Genomic DNA, 21655 nt, shown 5'->3' with positions numbered 1-21655 from the left:
TGCTGAGGTCCCGCGGAAAGCGCGCTGGCTTTGAAGCCAAAAAACTTGGATTTAAATCTGCTCCCTAACACGTGTACGTTTGGGCAAGTTATTTAACTTTCCAAGGCCTCAACCCCTTATCTGTAAAATGAGGGAGTGAGAATGTATACCCTGTAAAGTCCCTGCCAGCTCGAAGTCTGTGATCTTCGGCTTCCCTCGCTGCGCAGTCCGACCCTCTCCATAAATTTCATCTACGCCCTCTACAATCTTCTCTTGCCCTCCCCGCTTCCCCAGAGGGTCTGTCTGCTTTCTGGCAGCAGGAAGGGGCTCCGCGGCCTGCGCCAAAGGGGCGGAGTCCCCAGCAGTCTCGGCCCGCCCCGAGGCCAGGCTCTGGGGGCCGGGTGGGAGGGGAGCGGGTGAGGGGGCGGCGGGCTCCCAGCCTCTCACAGGATGGAAATTCCTGGTGTCCGCAGGGAGGGCGCGCGTGTGAAAGGCGCATTGATGCAGCCGGAGGCAGCGGCGGCTGCAGAGAGCACCCGGGCCAGACACTGACCAATTCAGCCGCCTCCCACCCCCTCTTCCTAGCGGCCAGAGCTTAGCCGAGCCTTTCAGCCGCTCTTTCGGCGTGACCATGCGCTCCTCCGACCCAGCTGCTGCCTGGGCTTCTGCCCGGCTGCATCTCTGCCTCCTGCAGCTCTTGCTGCTGCTGCTGTGGCCCGCGCCTTTGGGCGGCATGGAGAACCCCAAAGGAAAGCAGAAATCGCAACTCCGTCCCAGGGAGGTTGTGGACCTGGTGAGCCCGTCTCATCCCGTCCCGCCCACTTCACCCCGTCCCGTTCCGTCCAATCTACCCCCACCCCGTCCCGTGGGAGGGCTGCGGGCCCAGGGAGTTGGGAGAAGGTAGTTGGAACTGCAGGAGGCTAGGGAGTAGATGGAGGTGATGGAGACTGGCCCCAGCTGCGTGGGGCAGACGGGGTGGTATTGGCAAAGCTGGAGAGGGAGCTCCAGTTGCTGAGGCTGGAGAGATGATCAAAAGCTACAGATGGTACTGTTGGGTGTGTCTGTCTGCCCCCTTGCCTCATCTGTGTAAGTGTTTGTCTGCTTGCCCATCTCTGTGAGTGTCTGCCTGCCTACTCAACTTGGGGGGGGGGGGAAGGGGCGGGGAAGGGTCGTCTAATGTCTGTCTACGTGGAAGGAAGAACGTGCTATGGGGCTTGGGATTCTGGAGGGAGAAATTAACTTGAAAAGGGAGAAATCTTGGACCAGCGATGGCATTGTCACAATGAAGAGGGAGGAGCTCCGCATAAGGAACTTTCGCTAACCACGCAAGTTAGCACCTTTGCAATTTTTAATCTTAACAGGGTTCAAGCAGCTAGGCTTAGTTCTATGCCTGGACGATGCAGTACAGTACAACTCTGTCGGCGCTACTGTAATATTTAGAAGCTTTGTTAGTTACTAGAAGAGAATCGAGGACTTGGAGTCCAAGAAATTGTGTTCAAATCCTAGCTCTCCCCCATAATACCTATGCACCTCTGAACATGTCTTTTAAAGTTGGGCCTCCATTTCCTCATTTGTAAAATGAAAGGGCTAGACGGTGATCTCTAAGGATATAAATCCTATGAGCATATGAAATTATGTATCAAGGGATCCTCTGATCTTGGATTTATCTTCTTGCCCCTGCTAGTTGTCAGGAAAAAGTTGTGTGGTGAGGCAGTTTTCTTCTCTCTGATCCTAGTTTCCATTAAAATCTTGCTTACTTTTAGAAGGAAAGTAGCTTAAGGAAACAGATTTTTTTTTCTGCTCCCTTGAAGGCCTTCTTTTAACTGGAGTTATTTCTTGAAATCACTCTGTCTTTGTTTTTTACTTATCTGTGTATTCAGTTGTGTTCTCACCAAGGAGAATGTAAACTCCTTTAAGGCAGACATAGTGTCCTTTCTCATCTTTGTATGGTCAGTGAGCAGCTCAATTATCCCCCTCACCCTATTCCCCCACTCCCTCCCCCTGCAATGTAGCAAACAAAAAGGGTTAGGGACTTCAGGCGATAGTACTAATGCTGCTGGAAAGGCTGCATATTTAACTGTTATTCAAATCAGAGAAAAATTTGCCTGTTAATACTTAGAAACCTGATTTCTAACTCTTGAACTCTTCCTGACCATTGCTGTGGTCACCAAAAAGAAGTAAATTGCAGTCCTTACTCCCCACGAAGACAATCCATGGGGACTCTTCCCTCCTAGTCTTCAAATTACAAAGGAAATTAGACAACATGGGTTCTGTGGATTGTTATTCTTTTCTACTGGCAGAGAGGGTCATTTCAGCCAAGCAAGGACACATTGCATGGTCCAGTTCTTTGTTAGGGGACTAGGACAAATCAAGGATTTCAGTGCAAGAAAGTCTCCCTGCTCTTCCACTCCGTTTTCTCTTTCCCTCAGACTTCCAAGCCTCTCTTCTCCCCATCTAAAGCTTGCTTCCCACAGTGATGAAAGAACAAGTCAGGAAAAAAAAAAAAAAAAAAAGGAAAGGCTAGGCCAAAAAACAAAAAAAATCACAGGAAAATTCAAGCAGAGCCCATGCTCTGGAAATCCTACTAACCCACAAAAACTTTGAGTACATGAACTAGCTAAGTGCAAAGACTCACTGCCAGGTTGGTCACTCTTGGGGGAGAGCGGGTGAAGGAAAGCTGAATTTTTTGGAAGTAGTAACTCAAAAAGACCACCTATCCCAGTGAATGGGGTTGTAGTCCCTGTGGGTGCAAGGAGGGCCCACATCATGGAAATCACAAAACCTTCAAGTATTGAAGACACAATGGACATTTCCAATGATGAATAGGTTTGTTTATTTATTAATAATCTTAATCTTCCTGTGCTTACGCTATAGCAAGGGACAGTGGAGACAGCACTGGTCTTGGAGTCAGGAAGACATGAATTCAAACCCTGCCCCAGACACTACCATGTTTAACATGTCACTTCACCTCTCTTGGCCTCAGTTTACTCATCTGTAAAGTGGGGATGATAATAATAGTATCTATTTCACAACTAGGTTGTGCAGGGGATAGAGCACTAGGCCTGTGGTCAGGAAGACCTGAGTTCAAATACAGCCTCAAACATTTAACTAGCTGTATGACCTAAGGGCAAATCATTTAACCATTTCCTCATCTATATTACACATCACTTAACTCAGTTTCCTCATCTGTAAAGTGAGCTGGAGGAGGAAATGGCAAACCTCTGCAGTATCTTTGCCAAGATAACCTCAAATGGGATCATGAAGAGTTGGACATGACTGAAACAACTGAACAACAACTTCACAGAGTTGTGAAAATCAAATAAGATAACATGTAAAAAGTTCTAAAGTGCTATATAATATCATTGTTCTACCTTAGGTACTTACAAACTGTGTGAGATTAGGCAAGTCACTTAAACTCTGTAAGCCTTTGTTTCCTCATCTGTATGATGTGTAAAAATAATAATATTTACTTCACAAAGCTATTGAGAGGATATAATAAGGTACTATACATAAAAGCCAGTAGTACTGTATAAATAGCATATATCAATATATATGTTATAATATTTAAATATATATTTCTACGTGTGTGTGTGTGTGTATGTACCATGTCTACTATGTACAGCATGCTATTATGGATCAAGAGCTGGCTTTGAAGCCAGGAAGACCTCTGTTTCTGACACATACTGGCTGTGTGACGTTGTATAAGTTATTTAAACTCTCAGTTCTTTGAACCAAACCAAGTGTCAAGCTCAAATAGAAACAGGAGTCACTTAACCTTATTTGAGGATTCCTGGAGTCACATTTTGATTTAGAAAACCACAAAATAGCATTATCTATGTTGTATTGTATTTTTATTTATTTTGTTAAATATTCCCCAATGATAGTTTATTTGGTTTAGGCTGTGCTTGGGAATATTGTAAGCTTTGCAGGTGTTTGATATCTCTAACTTGATAAAACTATAAATTGCAGAAAAGATGTCTACTTTCATTAATAGAGTCTCTTCAACCTAAACCAATACAAGCACAGGTCCAGTCCTTATCCATAAATTTCAAGTATTCAGACTGTCAACTCTAGAAGTCTACTAATTTTTCTGGTGTTTGCATGTCATTTAAGTGCTATGGATTTAAAATCTCCTTCTTTGTTGCTTTCCCTTTAAAGCAGATGTGATAGGTAGTACATAGTAGTGGAATGAATATTTTAACTTTGAATTGAGTGACCTAGGTTCAAATCCTGCCTTTGATTATTAGCTATGTGTAGCCATGGCAAATCACTTAAAGTCCAGGAGCTCAGCTTCTTTGTGACATGTAGATCATGACATTTATAATACTTCCTTCATAGGACTGTGATGAGGTTCAAATGAGATGTATGATGAGTGGTACATTGTAAGATATTAAGCTTTTTATAAATGTCAGCTATTATTATTATTATTATTAAAACTTCTGGCATTTACTGTTTTCCCCAGCATGGATATGGGTTGGACTAGATATCCTCTGAGGTTCCTTCTAATTTTAAAATTTGGTTATTCATTAAATTCTCTCCTATGCATGGTCCTTATGCTATCGTCACCCAGGTTGGATCTACCCAGTTTGGAAACACTATTCTAGATACTCCAGCATGCATTCTCTTTTTTAAAAAAGAAAACAAATAAAAAACTAAATTAAATTTAGTTCAATTAACAAATACTTACTTTCTTTCCCTCCCATATCCCCTGTCACTGAAGCGAAAAAGAAAAATTGAATCCTTGTAAGAAATATGCGTTGTCAAGCAAATCAAATTCCTCATTGGCTATGCCCAATAATGTATGTCTCATTCTGGATCTTGAATTCATCACCTCTGTGTGAAATGGAAAATAAAATGGTTCATCTTCAGTCCTCTGGAATCATTGTTGCTCATCGTCTTGATGAGAGTTCTCAACACTTTCAAAGTTGTTTCTTTATAATGTCTAATTCAACTTGGAAGAAAACATGAGAAAAGCTAGTGAAGCTTTGACCAAGTAAGGTCAGGGTGGAGTACCTTTTAAAGTCAAAGAAAATCCTGATGATGAGGAGGCCCAGAGGGCAAGGCAAAAGTTGATGTCTACAACTGTTGGTATGACTATGGGACCAATTGACCCAGGAATAATTAATATCCCACCCACTATCCCAAATGAGATTAAATACTTGTTAAAGGCCAAAAGACTTGGAAACAGTGTGTGGCAAATCTGAATTATAAAATTGACTGGATTCAATTGAAAGAAGCATTCTGTAGAACAGATGTATTTAGAGGAGACATTCTTGAAGATGAAAATGGGAAAAATCTTGGAATCAATACTGTTACTTTTGAACAGTTAATTGAAATTTAATATGCAATGACCAACTTCTGTTTTACAGATCAACACATGTGAAAATGGATGAGAGGGCTGTGCCAAAAGGGGACTTTTTGTTCTGGAATACCTGTAGTAACTCTTTCATGAACTTGGTAGCATTGGCAGCATAGGACTAGAGCCAGAAAAAATTCCCATCGATGCCAATCATTTAAAAAAAGACATAAGGATGTCTAAATATTACCTGTAGGAATGGAAATGGAAAACATGGAATTTGAAATAGATACTTGGAAGGTCCCTTTAGTTGTAGGATCATGGAAAACATGGGTCAGTTTAGATCTGGCATGAACATGGGCCAAACGAGTAAGATGGATTGTGGAATAACTGGAGGATTTGAGAGAAACTTGCTTGAAATGAGATGGGAATGGCTTGCAATTTTTGAGAAACTTTCCTGAGGGGAATAGGTGGTAGCAGTGGCAATGACCAATCAAGTGGATAGGCCCTGGAATTGACTACATCAGTGGTACTAGGAAGAAAAGAATGGGTACTGACCTATGGAATAGACAGAATTAGGGTCTAATATGAAGAAAATGGGCCTTGTCATGAGCTGAATGGTTTCCACTCTAAAGGGAATGGGATCAGGAGTAGAGCAAAAAGATCTTCATGAAGTTGGCTACATAACCACTGGGTAAACTTTAGGATAGATATAAGGGTAGAGGAAATGGGGGCTGTCATGGGTTTTGGTGTTGAGAAAATGGCTATTTCTGTAAGTTGGGTTGATTCAGCTATAGATTGAATGGGATCAAGTGTGGATCACCTGGATCTGAATATGAATAGTTGATTACCTACTGGCATGGAAGCTGGTATAACCTACGTGGTGCAAGTTATGGATTAAATGTCTACCTGTTTGGGCTCTATGAGTACCAATAATATGAACTGTATGGGATTGTACCATATAAGGACCAACAACTCACTATGGGTCCAAGTCTAGGCTCAGGAATCTAGTATATGAGAAATAACTTTGCCAGAGCCATGGAAATGGATTGAGAAAACTTTGGCAGACAGTTTCACAGAGTCTTTTGCAGATGCTGGTGGCCATATGCGTATGGTTATTCAAAATGTCTGCCAGATATTTATAAGAAATCTCCCTTTTGACTTCTATGGCAAATGCCCCCAAAACCAAATTCATTTGATGTTGCCATATATTTTATGTAGTTATCAAATTGGAGAATTGGTAGGGCCAAAGGGCTATGGTGTAGTTAAGTATAAGTCATAAGGGGTGTCAAAGAAAGCCTGTTAGATGTTGAATAGGATAGAGATTAGAGAGAGAGAGGTTGCTGAGATTGATAAAAATACTTAAGGAGCTACCCTTTTTGAACATCAATTCCAGACTTCCAAATTTGCATTTTTTTCTTTAGCCTTATGAATTTGTTTTCTGGATACATAAGGATGTTTCATTTGCTTTCTGTGGGAGGGTGATTTCAATCACTTTTTAAAGGCCTGGAGCTTCAGTTGATTGTTTTCTTTGAGGATGAGATGTGCACAATTGTTTTCATAGTTGTGGTGTCTTGTTGATATTACTGCTTTGGTAATAAATAAATGCTAAAAGCCTCTTGAAATGGAAGAAAATAAGAAAAACTCTTCTGCATATGAGGTCAGTTGCAGCCCAGGAAACAGAATTTACTTTAATTGAATCTATCCTTTAAAATTCCTTGTATATTGCCTTTCAAAATGTTCCTTTCACACTTTCAGCAAGGTCTGCCCCCTGGTGGTGTCTTTGTTTTGGAATTCAGGGAAAAAGACTAACCTTGCTCCATATAGAAAATATAGAAGATAGTCAATGTTAAGACTCAGAGGTGGGAATGGGTAGTGTTGACCTGGGTGGATCTGAAGGTAGATGACTAGCAGAGAGTGAGATGAATTAGGTCACTTGAGGACAGACGTTTTTACTTGATTCCACAGGGACATTAAGAGATTTTGTGTAAGGGATGTGGTATGGTCACGTGGCATTCCTGTTGGATTTTTTTTTTTTTTTTTAGAGGTCAGCGATCAGGAGTGGATTTCTCAGATGAGAAACTTTGTAAGAGGAAATTATTCCTAATTCCTCCAGGGAGAGTCCAGGTGGAAATAAAAAGAATGGGCCTATAATGCAGTGACCACTAGAAGGTGTAGTGGATAGAACAGTAGGCCTGAAGACAGGAAGTCAAGAGTCAGCAGTCAGGAAGGCCTTAGTTCAAATGTGACCTAAGGCACTTACTAGCTATGTGACCCTGGACAAGTCACTAAACCCTATTTGCCTCAGTTTCTTTATCTGTAAAGTGAACTAGAGAGGGAAATGGCAAACTACTCCTATATCTTTGCCAAGAAAATTCCAAAAATGAGTCCTGAAGAGTCAGGCATGGCTGAAATGGCTAAACATACAATGTGTCAGAAATACTGACTTTAAAGGAATGATGGTTGGAGGTAAAATGCTCAAGGAAGCAGATCACATGTAGAAAAGGAAAAGTCTGACTGTTCAGAACTCTAACTGGAGAGCCTCACCACCAGTTAGTCAATAAAGATTTATTAAATACCTACAATGTGCTACACTATGCTAAATACTGGGGATACAAAAAAGGCAAAAGATTGTGCCTGCTGTCAAGGAGCTCACAGTCCAAAGGGGGAGAAAACAGCAAGCAGCTATGTAAAAAAAAAACCTATAAAAGAAAACAAATGGGATATAAAGGATATATAATTATATGTCTATGTATAAGCACATATACACATATATAACTATAAATCATGACAAATAGAATGCATAGAATATATAATTATATGTAGCTACAAAGTTTAACAATAAAGATTAAAAAATTGTAGATAATCAATAGAGGAAAGACACTAGAATTGAGAGGGATTGGGAAAGGATTCCTGTGGAAGATGAGATTTTAACTGACACTTGAAGGTGGCCAGATGAGCCAGGGGACTGAGATGAAGGGGGATAGTATTCCATGCATGAGTGACAGTCAGTGAAAATACCCAAAGTTGAGAGATGAAGTGTGTTGTACAAAAAATAGCAAGGAAACTAGTATCACTGGATTACATATTATATGGAAGAAGAAGGGAGTAAGACACAAGAAGACTGGAAAGGCCAAGAAGAACATCAGAGGCGTTTATATTTGATCCTAGAAGTGACAGAGAACCAGTGAGATTTATTGAATAGGGGGATGACATTTGTCAGAACTGTGCTTTAGAAAGACCACTTTGATAGCTGAGTGAAGGATGGACTGAAGTAAGGAGAGACTTGTGGCAAGCAGACCAGCCAGCAAGCTATTGCAATAGTCCAGGTAAGAATGCCTGCACCAGAGTGGTAGCAGTGTCAAAGGAGAGAAGGGAACACATACAAGAGATATTACAAAGGTTAAAATTGGCAAACTTTGGCAACAGAGTACATATAGGTCATAAGAAAAAGTGAAGATTTGAGAATGACATCTAAGTTGTATGTCTGAGCGACTGGGAAAGATGGTGGTCCCATTACACAAGTTTGGGGGGAAAGATAGAGTTCGGTTTTAAATATGGTGTGTTTAAGATGTCTGTGAGTCATCCAGTTGAGATGTCTAATAAAGAGTTGGAGAGTGGAGATTGGAGATCAGTAGAAAAGACAGGGCTGGGTCAGTACATTTGAGAATCATCAGCATAGAGGTGATCATTGAATCTAGGAGAGCTGGTCAGATCACCAAGTGAAACAGTATAGAGAGAGAAGAGAAGAAGGCCCAGGACAGAGGCCTGGGGGACATCCATGGTTAGAAGGCATGATCTGAATGAAGAATCAGCCGAAGAGATTGAGGAATGAGCATATAGATAGGAGAACCAGGAGAGAATGGTATCTCAGAAACCTAGAGAGAAGGGAATATTAAGGAGAAGAGGGTGATCAACAGTACCAAGGCTGGAGAAAGATCAAAAAGAGTGAAGGTTGAGAAGGGATCATTAGATTAGGCAATTAAGAGATGATTGGTAACTTTGGAGAGAGCAGTTTTGTTTGAATGATGAAGTCAGAAAACACCCAAACTGTAGAGTTCAGAAAAGAGTGAGGAAGTGATGGCATCATTATAGATGTCCTTCTTAAGGAGTTTAGCCATAAAAAGGAGGAAGGATATGAGATGATAGCTAATGGGAATGGATGAATCAAAAAGTATTTTGGAGATAGCAGAGATGTGGACATATTTGTAGACAATAGGGAAGTATCTGGTAGATGGGGAAAGATTGAAGATAAGTGAGAAACTGATAGAAGGGACAATGTGCTGGAGAAGAAAGGAGAGAATAGGGTCATTTGTACTTGTAGAGGAGTTTGCCTTGGCAAAGAAAAGGATTGCCTCTTCATATGAGATGGGGGAAGGGAGGAAAGAGTAAAAGAAGGCAACTAGATGATGTGAGATGGGAGGAGGAGAAAAGAGGAAGCTTTTGTTGAATGAACTCAATTTTTTCTATAACATATGAGATAAGGTTCTCAGCTGTGAGAGAGTTTTTATCATGAAAGACTTCTCCTGGTTTGAGGAGGGATAAAAAGGCTTTGGAAGAACTGCTATGGTGAGTGGGATAATGAATTGATTAGGGAGATTTAAAAGGATTACTGTTTAGCAATGAGAGCCCAATTGAGATACCATAACATAAATTTTTAGTGGACTCAGTAAGTATGGGTTTATAATTTTCTCCAGCTTTGTTTAGCAGTACATGTCAAGGAACAGAGGTGACTAACAGTGGGAGTGATCCAAGGCCAAGGCTTGGTAGGGCTAGATCAGTAAGAGAAAAGGACAGTGCTGAGGTGAACTGGTTCACCAAGGGGTGAGGAGGAAAGTGCAGGTTGTGCTGGCATGATGGTCTGGGAAATAACTACAGGGTTGAGAGATTGGAGGACCTGGTATGGATGAAGAACTGGGTTTGGTATTACAATGGAGAGGTAAGCTTTAGTGATAATAATAATACTAAAGAAAATACCCAAAATAAGCCATAATGGTTTTTCTACCTCTGCCCCATTTGAAATGCAAACCCCAATAGTTTATATATTTGCCAGTGAGCATAAATAATATTTTTAGAATAAAAATTAAATCCAACTCAGTCTTTTAAAATACTTTGTCAGTAGCTAAATTTTCAGCCAAGTCTTCAAAACACCTTTTCATGTATTGACTCATTTTCACACTTCCTGGACAATAAATAAGAATGCATTCATCCATCCATTCATCCATCTATCTACCTATCTACCTATCTTTCTATCTAATCTCTCTGTCTTTTTTGAGAAAATAGTGATGTCCCAAATCATGAGGAAATTCAGTTCTAGAGGAAGAAGATTCAATGAAGCACACTGGAAAGATAAGCATCAAGCTTACTGGCAAACTCCAGCTGCGTAATGATCCTGCCTGAACCATCGTCATCTCAGGCCCAGGCTATGTGACTAACTTCTGTTCCCAAATAGTGAGAATTGAAGTAGATCCAATATAATAAAAATTATTAAGCAACTGTTATTTGCAAGGTTCGTTGATAAATGCTCAGGATGCAGACAAAATAAAAAACAAACTAGTTCCTGCCTGCAGCAGTCTTACATTTGGCTACTGGTGTATCAAACCATTTACATACATAAGCATATTATGAATTTATTTGAGAAAGCAGAGGGGAGGGAGAACCTTCTGGTAGAGAGTGACACAGAAGTTGAGTGTTAAAGGAAGCCTAGGATTCTCTGAAGTAGAGATGAGGAAGGAGTGAATTCCCGGCCCAGGAGACAGTCTGGCAAAGACAAGGAGGTGAAAGATGAGATTCCAAGTACAAGGGATAACCAGTAGGTTAATTAGACTGGAATGTAAACTACACAAAAAAAGTGTATTGTGAAGAGCTCTGGGAAGACATGAAGCAGCAACATCATGAAAAGCTTTAAATGCCAAGCTGAGGAAGTTGCATTTTATGTTTGAGCCAGTAGGGAGCCACTGAAGTTTCTTTAGCCGAAGAGTAATATGATCAAACGTGTGTCTTAGGAAGCTTGGAGAGGGGAAAGATTGGAAGCTGGCAATCTAATTAGAAAGTTGTCTGCCACACTAGTCCAGGGAGGAGGCAGCAATGAGAGGAGTAGAATGCGGGTGATCTTTTGGAGGGAGAATTGGTGAGACTTGGTGTCCAATTGGATCTGCAGGATGAGGGAGAGAAAAATCAAAGATTTTAGATGTTGTAAGCCTCAGGGGCTGAAAGACTGGCAGTAGTTTTCAGAGTTCATTATGACATATAAGGGAACATGTATTTCCTCTTTGATCATGGGTGTACAGTGATATAAAATGGCAGTACCAAATTCTTCACTGTAATGTATAAAATTATGCTTTCAGTAATAATCTGGATTATGGCTGGCTGACGTAAACACTACTTTTGTTAAAGTCATGTATCATATTATTCCAAAAAAATTTTGTCAATGTTTTCTTATGTAGAGCCATATGGACAAAAACATCATTTAAAATTCTCAAATGCTGTTTTCCGGGTATGTCTTTGCATTATAATTAAACTATGTTATGGTGGTTTTTCTCTCCCTTTCTCTTTCTCTCTCCCTAGTACAATGGAATGTGCATGCAAGGGCCTGCTGGGGTGCCTGGCAGAGATGGAAATCCTGGAGCCAATGGCATCCCAGGCACTCCTGGAATCCCAGGTCGGGACGGATTCAAAGGTGAAAAGGGTGAATGTCTGAGAGAAACTTTTGAAGAGACCTGGTCACCTAACTATAAACAGTGTTCATGGAGTGCACTTAACTATGGGATAGATCTTGGGAAAATTGCAGTAAGTAAATTGAGGATTTCTCTGATTTGATATATCAAGATTGCAAAGTTTGAGTGTTAAATTTCTGGTTAGATTGCCTACATCTGGCCCCAAATCATCTTCAGACTTATAATTCAAGAGCAGATACTGTGACAACTTCAATCTAAGTTCAAACAAACTGAGCTCCAGTTTCCAAATATAAAAAACAGGTCATAATTCAGAGCCAATTTCATAAAAGAAGTCATCAGAACAACCCGTCACCCTCCTGTTTTAACTTAGTGTTTAAAAATGACTCTAAAAGTGTTTAATAATAGTGAATATAGAAACTTCATTAAGTGAGGAATGCTTGAGGGCATGTCTGGGGGCTAATTCTTCCGTCATACCAGTGGACTTGGTTTGAAATGGATTGTCATAAAAATTTGGTCAAATTTTAAGGAAGGCAAGAGTAACAGTGTGAACTATTCAGATCAATATTGCTTTATCATATTTATATTTGAAATAGCCTGTTGGACAATGCGTTTTAATCAAAGATCCAGTCAAACTAAGTATTTAAATCTGCTTCAGAAATAGGCTATGTGAGTATGAGATTAGAATAGTGCCAATGCACTCTCTGGGATTTAAGACCCTGGGGCCTACAATTCTGTGGTACAATTTTGATCGATAATTCTCAGGGGAAAACTTTTAATTCTCATTCTCATTCTCTCCCTCTCCCTCTCCCTCTCCGTCTCCGTCTCTCTCTCTGTCTGTCTCTGTCTCTGTCTCTGTCTCTCTCTCTCTCTCTGCCTCTCTCTCTCTCTCTTTCTCTCCCTCTATCCCCTTTTATCCCCCAATACTTAAGTAAGTTTCTGGGGCAGCTAGGTGGTGCAGTGAGTAGAGTACCAGCCCTGGAGCCAGGAGGCCCTGAGTTCAAATGTGGTTTCAGACACTTGACACACCAGCTATGTGACCTTGGATAAGTCACTTTACCCCAGTTGCCTTGCCTTTCTCCCTCCCCAAAAAAAGAAGAGTAAGTTTCCTATAAGGAATACATAGGTATCAACCCTAACTGATATGAATTCAACCCCTGGCAGAATTTTGTTACCAAAGAACTGGGAGAAACTTTTGTATGGGTTCTGAATTTGTATCATTCAGTTCCATATCTTTGCACCATAAGTAATATAGGCCATTGCTTGATATAGAAATATAGCAAAATTTTAGGGCAGGATCAATTAGGTGGTCACCTTATATGAGTAAAATTTTTAAATGACTCTTGTAGCTTTAGCAATGGAGTAATTTATGTTGGCATCTAATTTCCAGGAAAGTGTCTATTAAAATAAATGCCCAGTTATTTAAATACTCAACACTAATGAATGGGTTGATAATTTGTAGCCCGTCTAAAGCTGCTGGGTTTCTTTCAATTCACTTTACATTTATTTATAGTATCTATTATGTAAAATGGCCTGTGTTAGGCTCTAAGGATACAAAGATGCAAAACTTTTCCTCAAAGTCTTTAAAATCTAGTCAAGCAGTGGAGTCAAGAAGGACTGAGACATATACACAAATAACTATGATTCAAGTTAGAAAATATTTTTCTTCATAGGAAAAGCTCAGAGGAGTGTAAGAAATTCAAGAAGAAAAGGATCCTTTCTAGCCCAAAAGATCAAGGAGGGCTTCACAGAGGAAGTGACATTTAAATTGGACCTTGAAAGAGGATTCAATAAGTGGAAATGGAGGAAAGTCCTCATCATGCATGGGAAATGTCATGTGTAAATAAGTAGAAATGGAAGAGGGTAAGACAAGATGAGGGAGAAGTGAGGAGTACAGTTTGGCTACAGTGAAATGAAAAGACATTCTCTAAAACAGCATTAGAGATGTGAGATATAGCCAGGTTGTTTATGGCTTGAATACCCTAAAGAAATTGCCTTTTTTTTGGGGGGGGGGTAGGCAGTAGGAAGTCACTGAAAGTTTTTGAGCAGGGAAGTGACTTGATCAAACATGAACATCAAGAAGATTTCCTTGGCAGTTCTGTCAAGGATGGATTAGAGAGGACAGAGAGGCATGGGACAGGGAACATAATTAGAAGGCTCATATAATGGCCTAAGTGAGAAGTAGCAGTGGAAAGGAAAAGAGGATGTGATGCATCCATTGAATAAAATACAGACCTTGGCAACTGGTTGGATATGAAGGATGAAGGAAAGGGAAGAGGAGAATATGACTCTTTAGACAAGCAAAGGGGCAGGTTTGGAGCAGAGATGTTGATCTGTTTTGGATTTGTTAAATTTGAAATATCCACAGAACACAGAGGGAACCAACAGGCAGTTAGCAATGTGGGACTGGACATAGAGGCAAAAGAATGGATATGGGAATATTAGATAGAGGTGATCATTTGAAGCTAATGTGGATGAGATTGCCAGTGGGTAGAATAGGGAACTAGAAGAGGATTTAGGACAGAGTCTTGGGGATATCCATTCTTAGAGGTCAGGAATAGGAAGAAAATTTAAGTATTATCAAGATGAATGGTAAAAAAGGTTTGAAAGAGAACCAAGAAAACAGTGTAACAAAAACCAGGAGAGGACAGGGACTCAGGAAAGAATGGAGGTGGTGACTGAGAGTGTCAAATGCTGAATGGAGATCAAAGGATGAGGACTGAGAAGAAGGTCTTTGGACCATTTAATAATAGCTAACATTTATGTGGTACTTACTATGTGCCAGGCACTGTGCTAAGCACTTTACAATTACTGCCTTTTTTGATCCTTACAACAGCTCTGGGAGGTAGGAATTATTATTATCCTTATTTTACAGATGAGTAAACTGAGGAAGACAGAGGTTACATGACTAGCCTAGGGTCACACAGCTAGTAAGTATCTGAGGCTGGATTTGAACTCAGGTCTTTCTGACTCCAAGTCCAACAATCTATCTACTATGCCACCTAGTTATCCTAAAAACCATTGCATTAGCTTTTTAATATTAACTATTTGGAGAATATTTTTCTTTGCAATACTTGCATGGTTAATATCCTTTTAAACCTATGTAAATACAAGTTAATAGGACCATATTATTCTCATAAGGGACAGATTTTGGCAAAATTCAAATTTTAATTAACTAAATTAATTAAATTAGCCTTTAATTTTAAAGGATGAAAAAATAGGCCAAAGGAGAGAGCAAAATTAAAAGGCAAACTTTTAATGATGTCATTAAGGTGAAGATTGAATAGAGGTCAGTCCAATGTTAGAAGAGATGCCTGGACAATATAGTCTCTGATCATAGACAATGCATGAGATTGTTTTGTCGCTTAATAGGTGAAACAGCTTTATAATGGAAATACCAACCAACTTTTCTAATTAAAAATGTATATTTTCCTCTCTAAGTGTTTCATTGTACTGTATATAATGTTTTTGCCTTTGATGAATCTTTTTATTTTGCAACTTTGTTATTACTTTGATGTTGAAAATTGCTTCTATTTGTTCCCTGTCTGTGGCAATAGTATGAGTAGGATTTCATAATGTTTCTTCAGTTTTTAATATTAGCAACAGCTCTGGTTAGTGTCTAAGTAGTTTCGTTGGAATGTTTCATGTGTTCTTGTGCTTTGACAGATTTTGAGAAAAACAAAAAAATTGAGTCCTAATGTTCTGACTTGTAGATAATAAGCAACGGCATTGTTTTTCTTTTTAAAAATGCAATAATCTTCCTTCCAATATTGTCACAGTAACTGAGACCAAAAATATGAATGGACTAAAAAATTTATCTTTTAATATGTCTGATTTTTTTCCAGTTTGGTGATGAGGAGAAAACTTCAATTTGATTTTAATAAAATGTAATATTTATTTTGTATACAGAAAGACACACAAACATACACAAAGGTTGAACAGAGTGGAGTTAAGAGTTACCCTTACTTTACCTTAAGAGACAATGTGATACAAAAAGAAAGGACATTGACATTGGAGTCAGAGGATCTGGGCGCAAAACCTGGCTTTGCTATGTATCTATATAGATCTATCTATTGCTCTCTCTATTATATTATATTATAATTAATATTCTATAACTAATTATAACATCATATAATTAATATTAATCATTATTATAATATATTATAATTAATAATATATATTATAGTGTGATAGATCTATATATAGATATATAGATCTAGATATCGTCATGTATACATCCACACATATGCATGCACATACATATGTGCATGTACACATATTGTGCGTGCACACACATGGAATATACATATGTACATATTTGTATACATATATCCATCTATATATCTATATCTATACATGTGGCAAAATGCGGACTCATTTTCCTAAGCTTTAAAAGTCTGATGTTGGACTGAATAACCTCTAAAGTCTTTTCAAGTTCCAGATCTGTGATCCTTTCATTAAGATTAACCTTTCTTTTCTTCATAATCAAGTTAATGTGACAAATATGTATTGACTTAGCTCCATCCAAATGCTAACAGCTCAGTTGTTTTGTCCCATTAATGCCGAAGGCTTGAACCATGAGATCATGACAGAGATTTACTTTCCTATCATACACTGTCGCTCTTAAAGGGATAAAAATATATAATTTGTCTAGTTATGCTTTTAAAATTTGGGCTGGGGAGTTGAAGACAATTCTGATTTTGAAAGTACATTTATATTCTGGAGGAAATGGAATGGAAAATGTGGCCTCAAGTCCATGTCTGTGTTTTTGTGTTAGGAATGCACATTCACAAAGATGCGCTCCAGTAGCGCTCTCCGGGTGCTGTTTAGCGGATCCCTTCGGCTGAAGTGCAGAAGCGCCTGCTGTCAGCGGTGGTATTTCACATTCAACGGGGCCGAATGCTCAGGACCACTTCCCATTGAGGCCATAATTTATCTGGATCAAGGCAGCCCAGAAATGAATTCAACTATTAACATTCATCGAACTTCTTCAGGTATGAGAACTATGTGAGAGAATGTCCCGCGAGGACCTTCCTTCGGTTGTTTTGTTCTATGGATGTGGATGATTAACAAACCATTTTTAAAGTTTTGCTCTCAAGTTAGAGGATTAGATCTCTATAAGCTGTTACATAGTAAAAGCCTCCAGACAATTTATAAACTCATTTCAAATTACTAAACATCTTTTTGTGTCTAGTATGCACAAGGCCTTCTTCTGAGTTGCAGGCTGCAAAGATATTTGATTTACATTTGCCTAGAATATAGTAAGTGCTTAATATATGCTTATGTAGCTGTTGTTGATTGAGATTTTAAACTAACATCAATGATCATTTTTAGCATTCTACAAGATATAATACAATTAGAGTTGGTTGGTGCATTACCAGGGGCCACTCCTTTACAGTAATAAGAATCTGATTGTCTTTTCTGCTCTTGGAATGGGAGAAGCAGGCCAGCATGAAGGGAAAACCCTCGCAATCCATCCTGTTTCTGGATTCTCCTCTTCAATCAAGTTTAGGGTTAGACCCAGTTTGAAGGGAATGATCATTTCCTTAGGGCAGACTTTTTTTTATCATCCTTTAAGATTTTCTGTGTATGAAAGCAACATAGGAAATTGACATAGGGTTGCTGTGAATGTGGCATGTTTGTGACTGAAAGATTCACAAGTTGGAGATACTGCTTTTCCTGTTGATTGTTTCTAACTTGACACCTGTGCTCCTATGTCCTTGTGATCGAATAACAAACAATGAACAGAAAGATCTTGGTAAACCTGAAAACTGAGGTTAGATGTTATTATTGGTGTTTGCAATTGTAATGTATATTTATTAGACAGTATGACTTCTCCACTATATACAAGTTTTATATTCTTTGGAGTAAATGGTCAGAAAGGTGAAGAGTTTTACATCTGACTTCTGCTTTGGACCTTAGATCTAAAAGACACAAATTCTAGAAGCATTAAAAAAACCCTAAATAACAAATGTAACAAGGCAACTTAATAAAAACAAGTGTTTTCTTATTCAGTATGTGAATTTTGATATGGGTGATGAGTGTTGTGTCTCTTTAAAGTGAAAGGGGGCTGAGTAGTATAGATATTAATATATTCCCCGGAGACAGCCTCCTCTTGTGGGTGCTTAAAAGCACTAATCAGTAGCAGCAGCATCACTACAGAGTGGGTAGAGTTATAAGGAGCACTTCAAAAGGACCACGTTTGCATCATTATGGGTACTTACTCCTGCAATTCAGATTATACCCCTTCTCCATATCAGGAGAGAGATTGCACCCCTTCCCCATATCTATGAGATTCTATGGCTAACCCTTTATCATGAACTACCATGAATGTAACTAGATGGGTCTTTCACTACACATGTATAGGTCATACTGGGGCTGATTTTTGAGGCATTTCCAGTGTGGCAGGCCTTCCTAGAGCTTACGTTCTATTGGCTTCAAGAACCCAAGGTCACCTTCATGTCACAACGAGGCACTGAAGTAAGACTTAAGTAGAAGTATAAGTGCCATGTGGGGTACAATCCTCTGCTAGCTAGTTGTATGACTTCATACAAATTGCTTAACTGCTCAAGATCTCTTTCCTCATCTGGAAAACAAAGAAATTGGACTAAATTATGTCTAATGTCTCTTCTGGCCTTAATATTCTATTATCCTATGACAGAGAATTATAACGAGGTAACAAGGTGCCATGGTGAAAAGAGTACTGGACTTGAAGTCAAGAAAACTTGAGTTTGAATTCTGTCTTGGACACATTGTGGATGAGTCACTCAACCACTCAACCTCAGTTTCCATATCTGTTAAAGAGGGAATAATAGCACCTACTTCACAGGGTTGTTGTAAGGAACAAATAACATAATATGTGAAGACTTTACAAATCTTACATAAATGTTAGCTATTATTAGTACATAGTGACTCAAATGACATGAGTCAAAGTTCACACATCTGAAATTTAGGCCTGGAATGTTTGCTATTATCAGTAGTGATGTTGAAGCTTCTGGACTAATTTCCAGGTGATTCAAAGACAGTAGAGATGTGAATATTCTTGGATACTCCCATTAGGGATCCAGTCATTTCACAGTAACCCTTGTACATACTAAGAATCTTGAACTGGACCCATTTGGATAAGTAATCTCTTTTGATCCACTTCATTAGTTTTTATATCTGGGACTGAAACTACAGAAGGGCAATGAGCTGCATCCAAAATCGAATAGGAGATCAGACTGAATCACATTTGGGAAACTGTGTTATGTTTTCACTTGTCAAAACTCCTCACCGTTGCAAAAGTCCATCCTTTTAACAGCAATCAGACCATAGATTTAGAGTTAGAAGTGATCTTAGAAACCATCTTGAGAGATTAAATTTCCCCAAAGTCACATAGGCAGTAAGTGCCAGAGCTGAGATTCAAACTCAGGTATGCTGATAGCAAACCAAGAACCCTTTCCATTGCATCAGACCTTGGAATGCCATAATATCAAGAAAATTACAGGCAAAGGTCATCTAAATATACATGGCAGATATAACCTGGTTGGATTGCCAATAATAACCACTACCCAAGAAGTAGCATTAAAATACACTTGTCCTTTAAGGATGGTGCACCATCATCAGAAAGGATGGTGGGTCATGTCCTGAGAAAGAGAGAAAACAGATGGACAGCCTGAGTGCTGAATTGGCATCCATGGAACATTAAAAATCAGAAAATCAAAAAGAATCTTCAGCATCTTGGTTAGCTTTTCTATGGAAAATTAATGGAAATTCAGTAGGATGAAAAGTCATAGATACCAATTCCTAATGGAGGGAGTAGCTGCACTGATGATTTCAAAGATGCATTAAAACATTGCTTATAAAGGAGATGGGGGCTAGAAATGGATGTTGCAGATCTATAGTCCTTGATGCCAGGGAGGCTGGGGTTGATGGATTGCTTGAGTTCAGGTGTTCTGAACTTTGGTAAGGCAAAGTCGATTGAGTGTCTGAACTAGGTCTAGCACCAGTATGGTGAACCTCTGGGACCACCAGAAGCCACCAAGGTGCCTAAGGAGAGGTGAACTGAAATGGAACTGGTCAAAATTTCCAGGCTGATCAGCAGTGGAATCAGGCCCATTGGCTGCTGCACTTCTAGCCTGCTTAAGGTGGTGGTGGTGGGAGGCACAGCAGGGAAAGTCTTAAAAAAAAAAAAAAAAAGTAGGGCCTGAGCCAAGTCAGAATGTCAGCTTTACCATGGTTCTTCTGTATTTTTAAATTACGTGACTGCCACAGATTCTCTGCAAAAAGCAGTTTTTGTAAACTACAAACAGAAAAGAAAAGCAATGTATAAAATTTGCATTAGTGAGAAAATGATGAGATAAGTAGAGTACTAATAAAGCCATTTTGCTCTAACCTACCCCCATCCCCAACCCATGAAAGCTGTCCTTCTATTTCTGCTGTGCTAGTTGTCAAAAAGTGTTCTAATAAAAATAAAAGGCACATCTGAAATAAAATTCTTCCACATTGAAAAATAGAAAAGATCTCTGTTGGTTGATTGGGGTATTGATTTTTTAGGGGGTGCTTTTCTGTTTCTCCTTGAACTTAAAAATTCTACCATAAAGGTTTTTTTTAATAGGTTATTTCTATAGCAGTGATAAATTCAAAATTTTCCAAAAAATTATTTATAAAATTTAAACTAAGACATGAGCCAATATTTGTGGTAACCCATATTGACCATATAAATTTGTAATCAATCAGTTGTGTTAATTCAGCCTTGGGTTTGGTGTCAAGACTTGTAATTAGCTAAAAGAATAACCACAAAAAGCTGATTGACTGTTGTGTAATCTCAGGGAGGTTCTAACTATGGTCCTTGTTTCCCAGTGGAAGGTCTGTGTGAAGGAATCAGTGCTGGGTTAGTGGACATTGCTGTCTGGGTTGGCACCTGTGCAGATTACCCCAAAGGAGATGCCTCGACTGGATGGAATTCAGTGTCCAGAATCATCATTGAAGAACTCCCCAAATGAATTCTGCAAGGCTTCATTCCCTACCTCCTTTTGAATACATTTTAAACAGTTTATTTTAAGAAACTTTTTGTACTTTGAAAAAATAAGTTAAACTTTTTTTTTTTTACAGATGTAATCTAGTAGTGTGTCTTCAGACTTTCTTTTTTTTTAATGTCATGTTACAAATGTTTAAGACAGTTTGAGGAGTTTGCTGTTGGTACACACACTTCTCCCCCACCCCAGGTCCCATTACTAACAGCCTCATTTTTGTCAGACAGGTTCTCTCTTCTCCTCCTCTACCTTTGCTTTGTCAATGTAGCAGCTAAACAAATTCATAATGAGAGTTGCTATAAAAGTTGGAGTTGTTTAAAATTGTTTTATATCTGTTAAATAAAGCCACAGAAGTAAACAAAACAAATTTAAAGCCTAAAGTCTCTAAATGAAGAGCTATGGAAGATTGTAGACCAGAGATCTGACATTATCAGAACTGTCTAAATGGGTGCTTTTTTCCTTCCTTTCTTTTTTCATTCTTTCTCTGTCCATTGAATTTTTTGTAAAATGGGAAGAGGAGGTGATTAGTTCCTCTTGTTCAGATTACATTCTTCATGTAATAGCAAATTCCTTTTTAAATCAGTGATTTTGTGATATATCTGTGTCCACATTGGGAATAGAAAAGAGACTACACATAAAACTCATGTATCCAAATGAGATATTTTATTTTTTTAATTTAATATTTTATTTTT

At 39.0% G+C, this 21655-nt stretch overlaps 1 protein-coding gene across 1 annotated transcript; it reads left to right on the top strand.

Moving 5' to 3' along the window:
* Nucleotides 1-366: 366 nt before the first annotated feature.
* CTHRC1 (collagen triple helix repeat containing 1) lies at nt 367-21330 on the top strand. Its single transcript, XM_072603327.1, has 4 exons — nt 367-772; nt 11843-12064; nt 16727-16943; nt 20791-21330. Exons 1-4 carry the CDS (start codon nt 611-613, stop codon nt 20931-20933), a joined length of 744 nt encoding a protein of 247 aa, XP_072459428.1. The 5' UTR covers nt 367-610; the 3' UTR covers nt 20934-21330.
* Nucleotides 21331-21655: the final 325 nt, after the last annotated feature.

Source organism: Notamacropus eugenii, chromosome 4, assembly GCF_028372415.1.
Source record: "Notamacropus eugenii isolate mMacEug1 chromosome 4, mMacEug1.pri_v2, whole genome shotgun sequence".
NCBI lineage: Eukaryota > Metazoa > Chordata > Mammalia > Diprotodontia > Macropodidae > Notamacropus > Notamacropus eugenii.
This window is presented reverse-complemented; position numbering and strand designations above follow the sequence as displayed.

What these genes read in the sequence shown, in the direction of transcription:
- CTHRC1 (XM_072603327.1), top strand. Translation starts at nt 611, where the DNA reads ATGCGCTCCTCCGACCCAGCTGCTGCCTGGGCTTCTGCCCGGCTGCAT. An exon ending in CCAGGGAGGTTGTGGACCTG is followed by an intron (nt 773 to 11,842) that starts GTGAGCCCGTCT and finishes CTCTCTCCCTAG; the next exon opens with TACAATGGAATGTGCATGCA. An exon ending in TAGATCTTGGGAAAATTGCA is followed by an intron (nt 12,065 to 16,726) that starts GTAAGTAAATTG and finishes TTTTTGTGTTAG; the next exon opens with GAATGCACATTCACAAAGAT.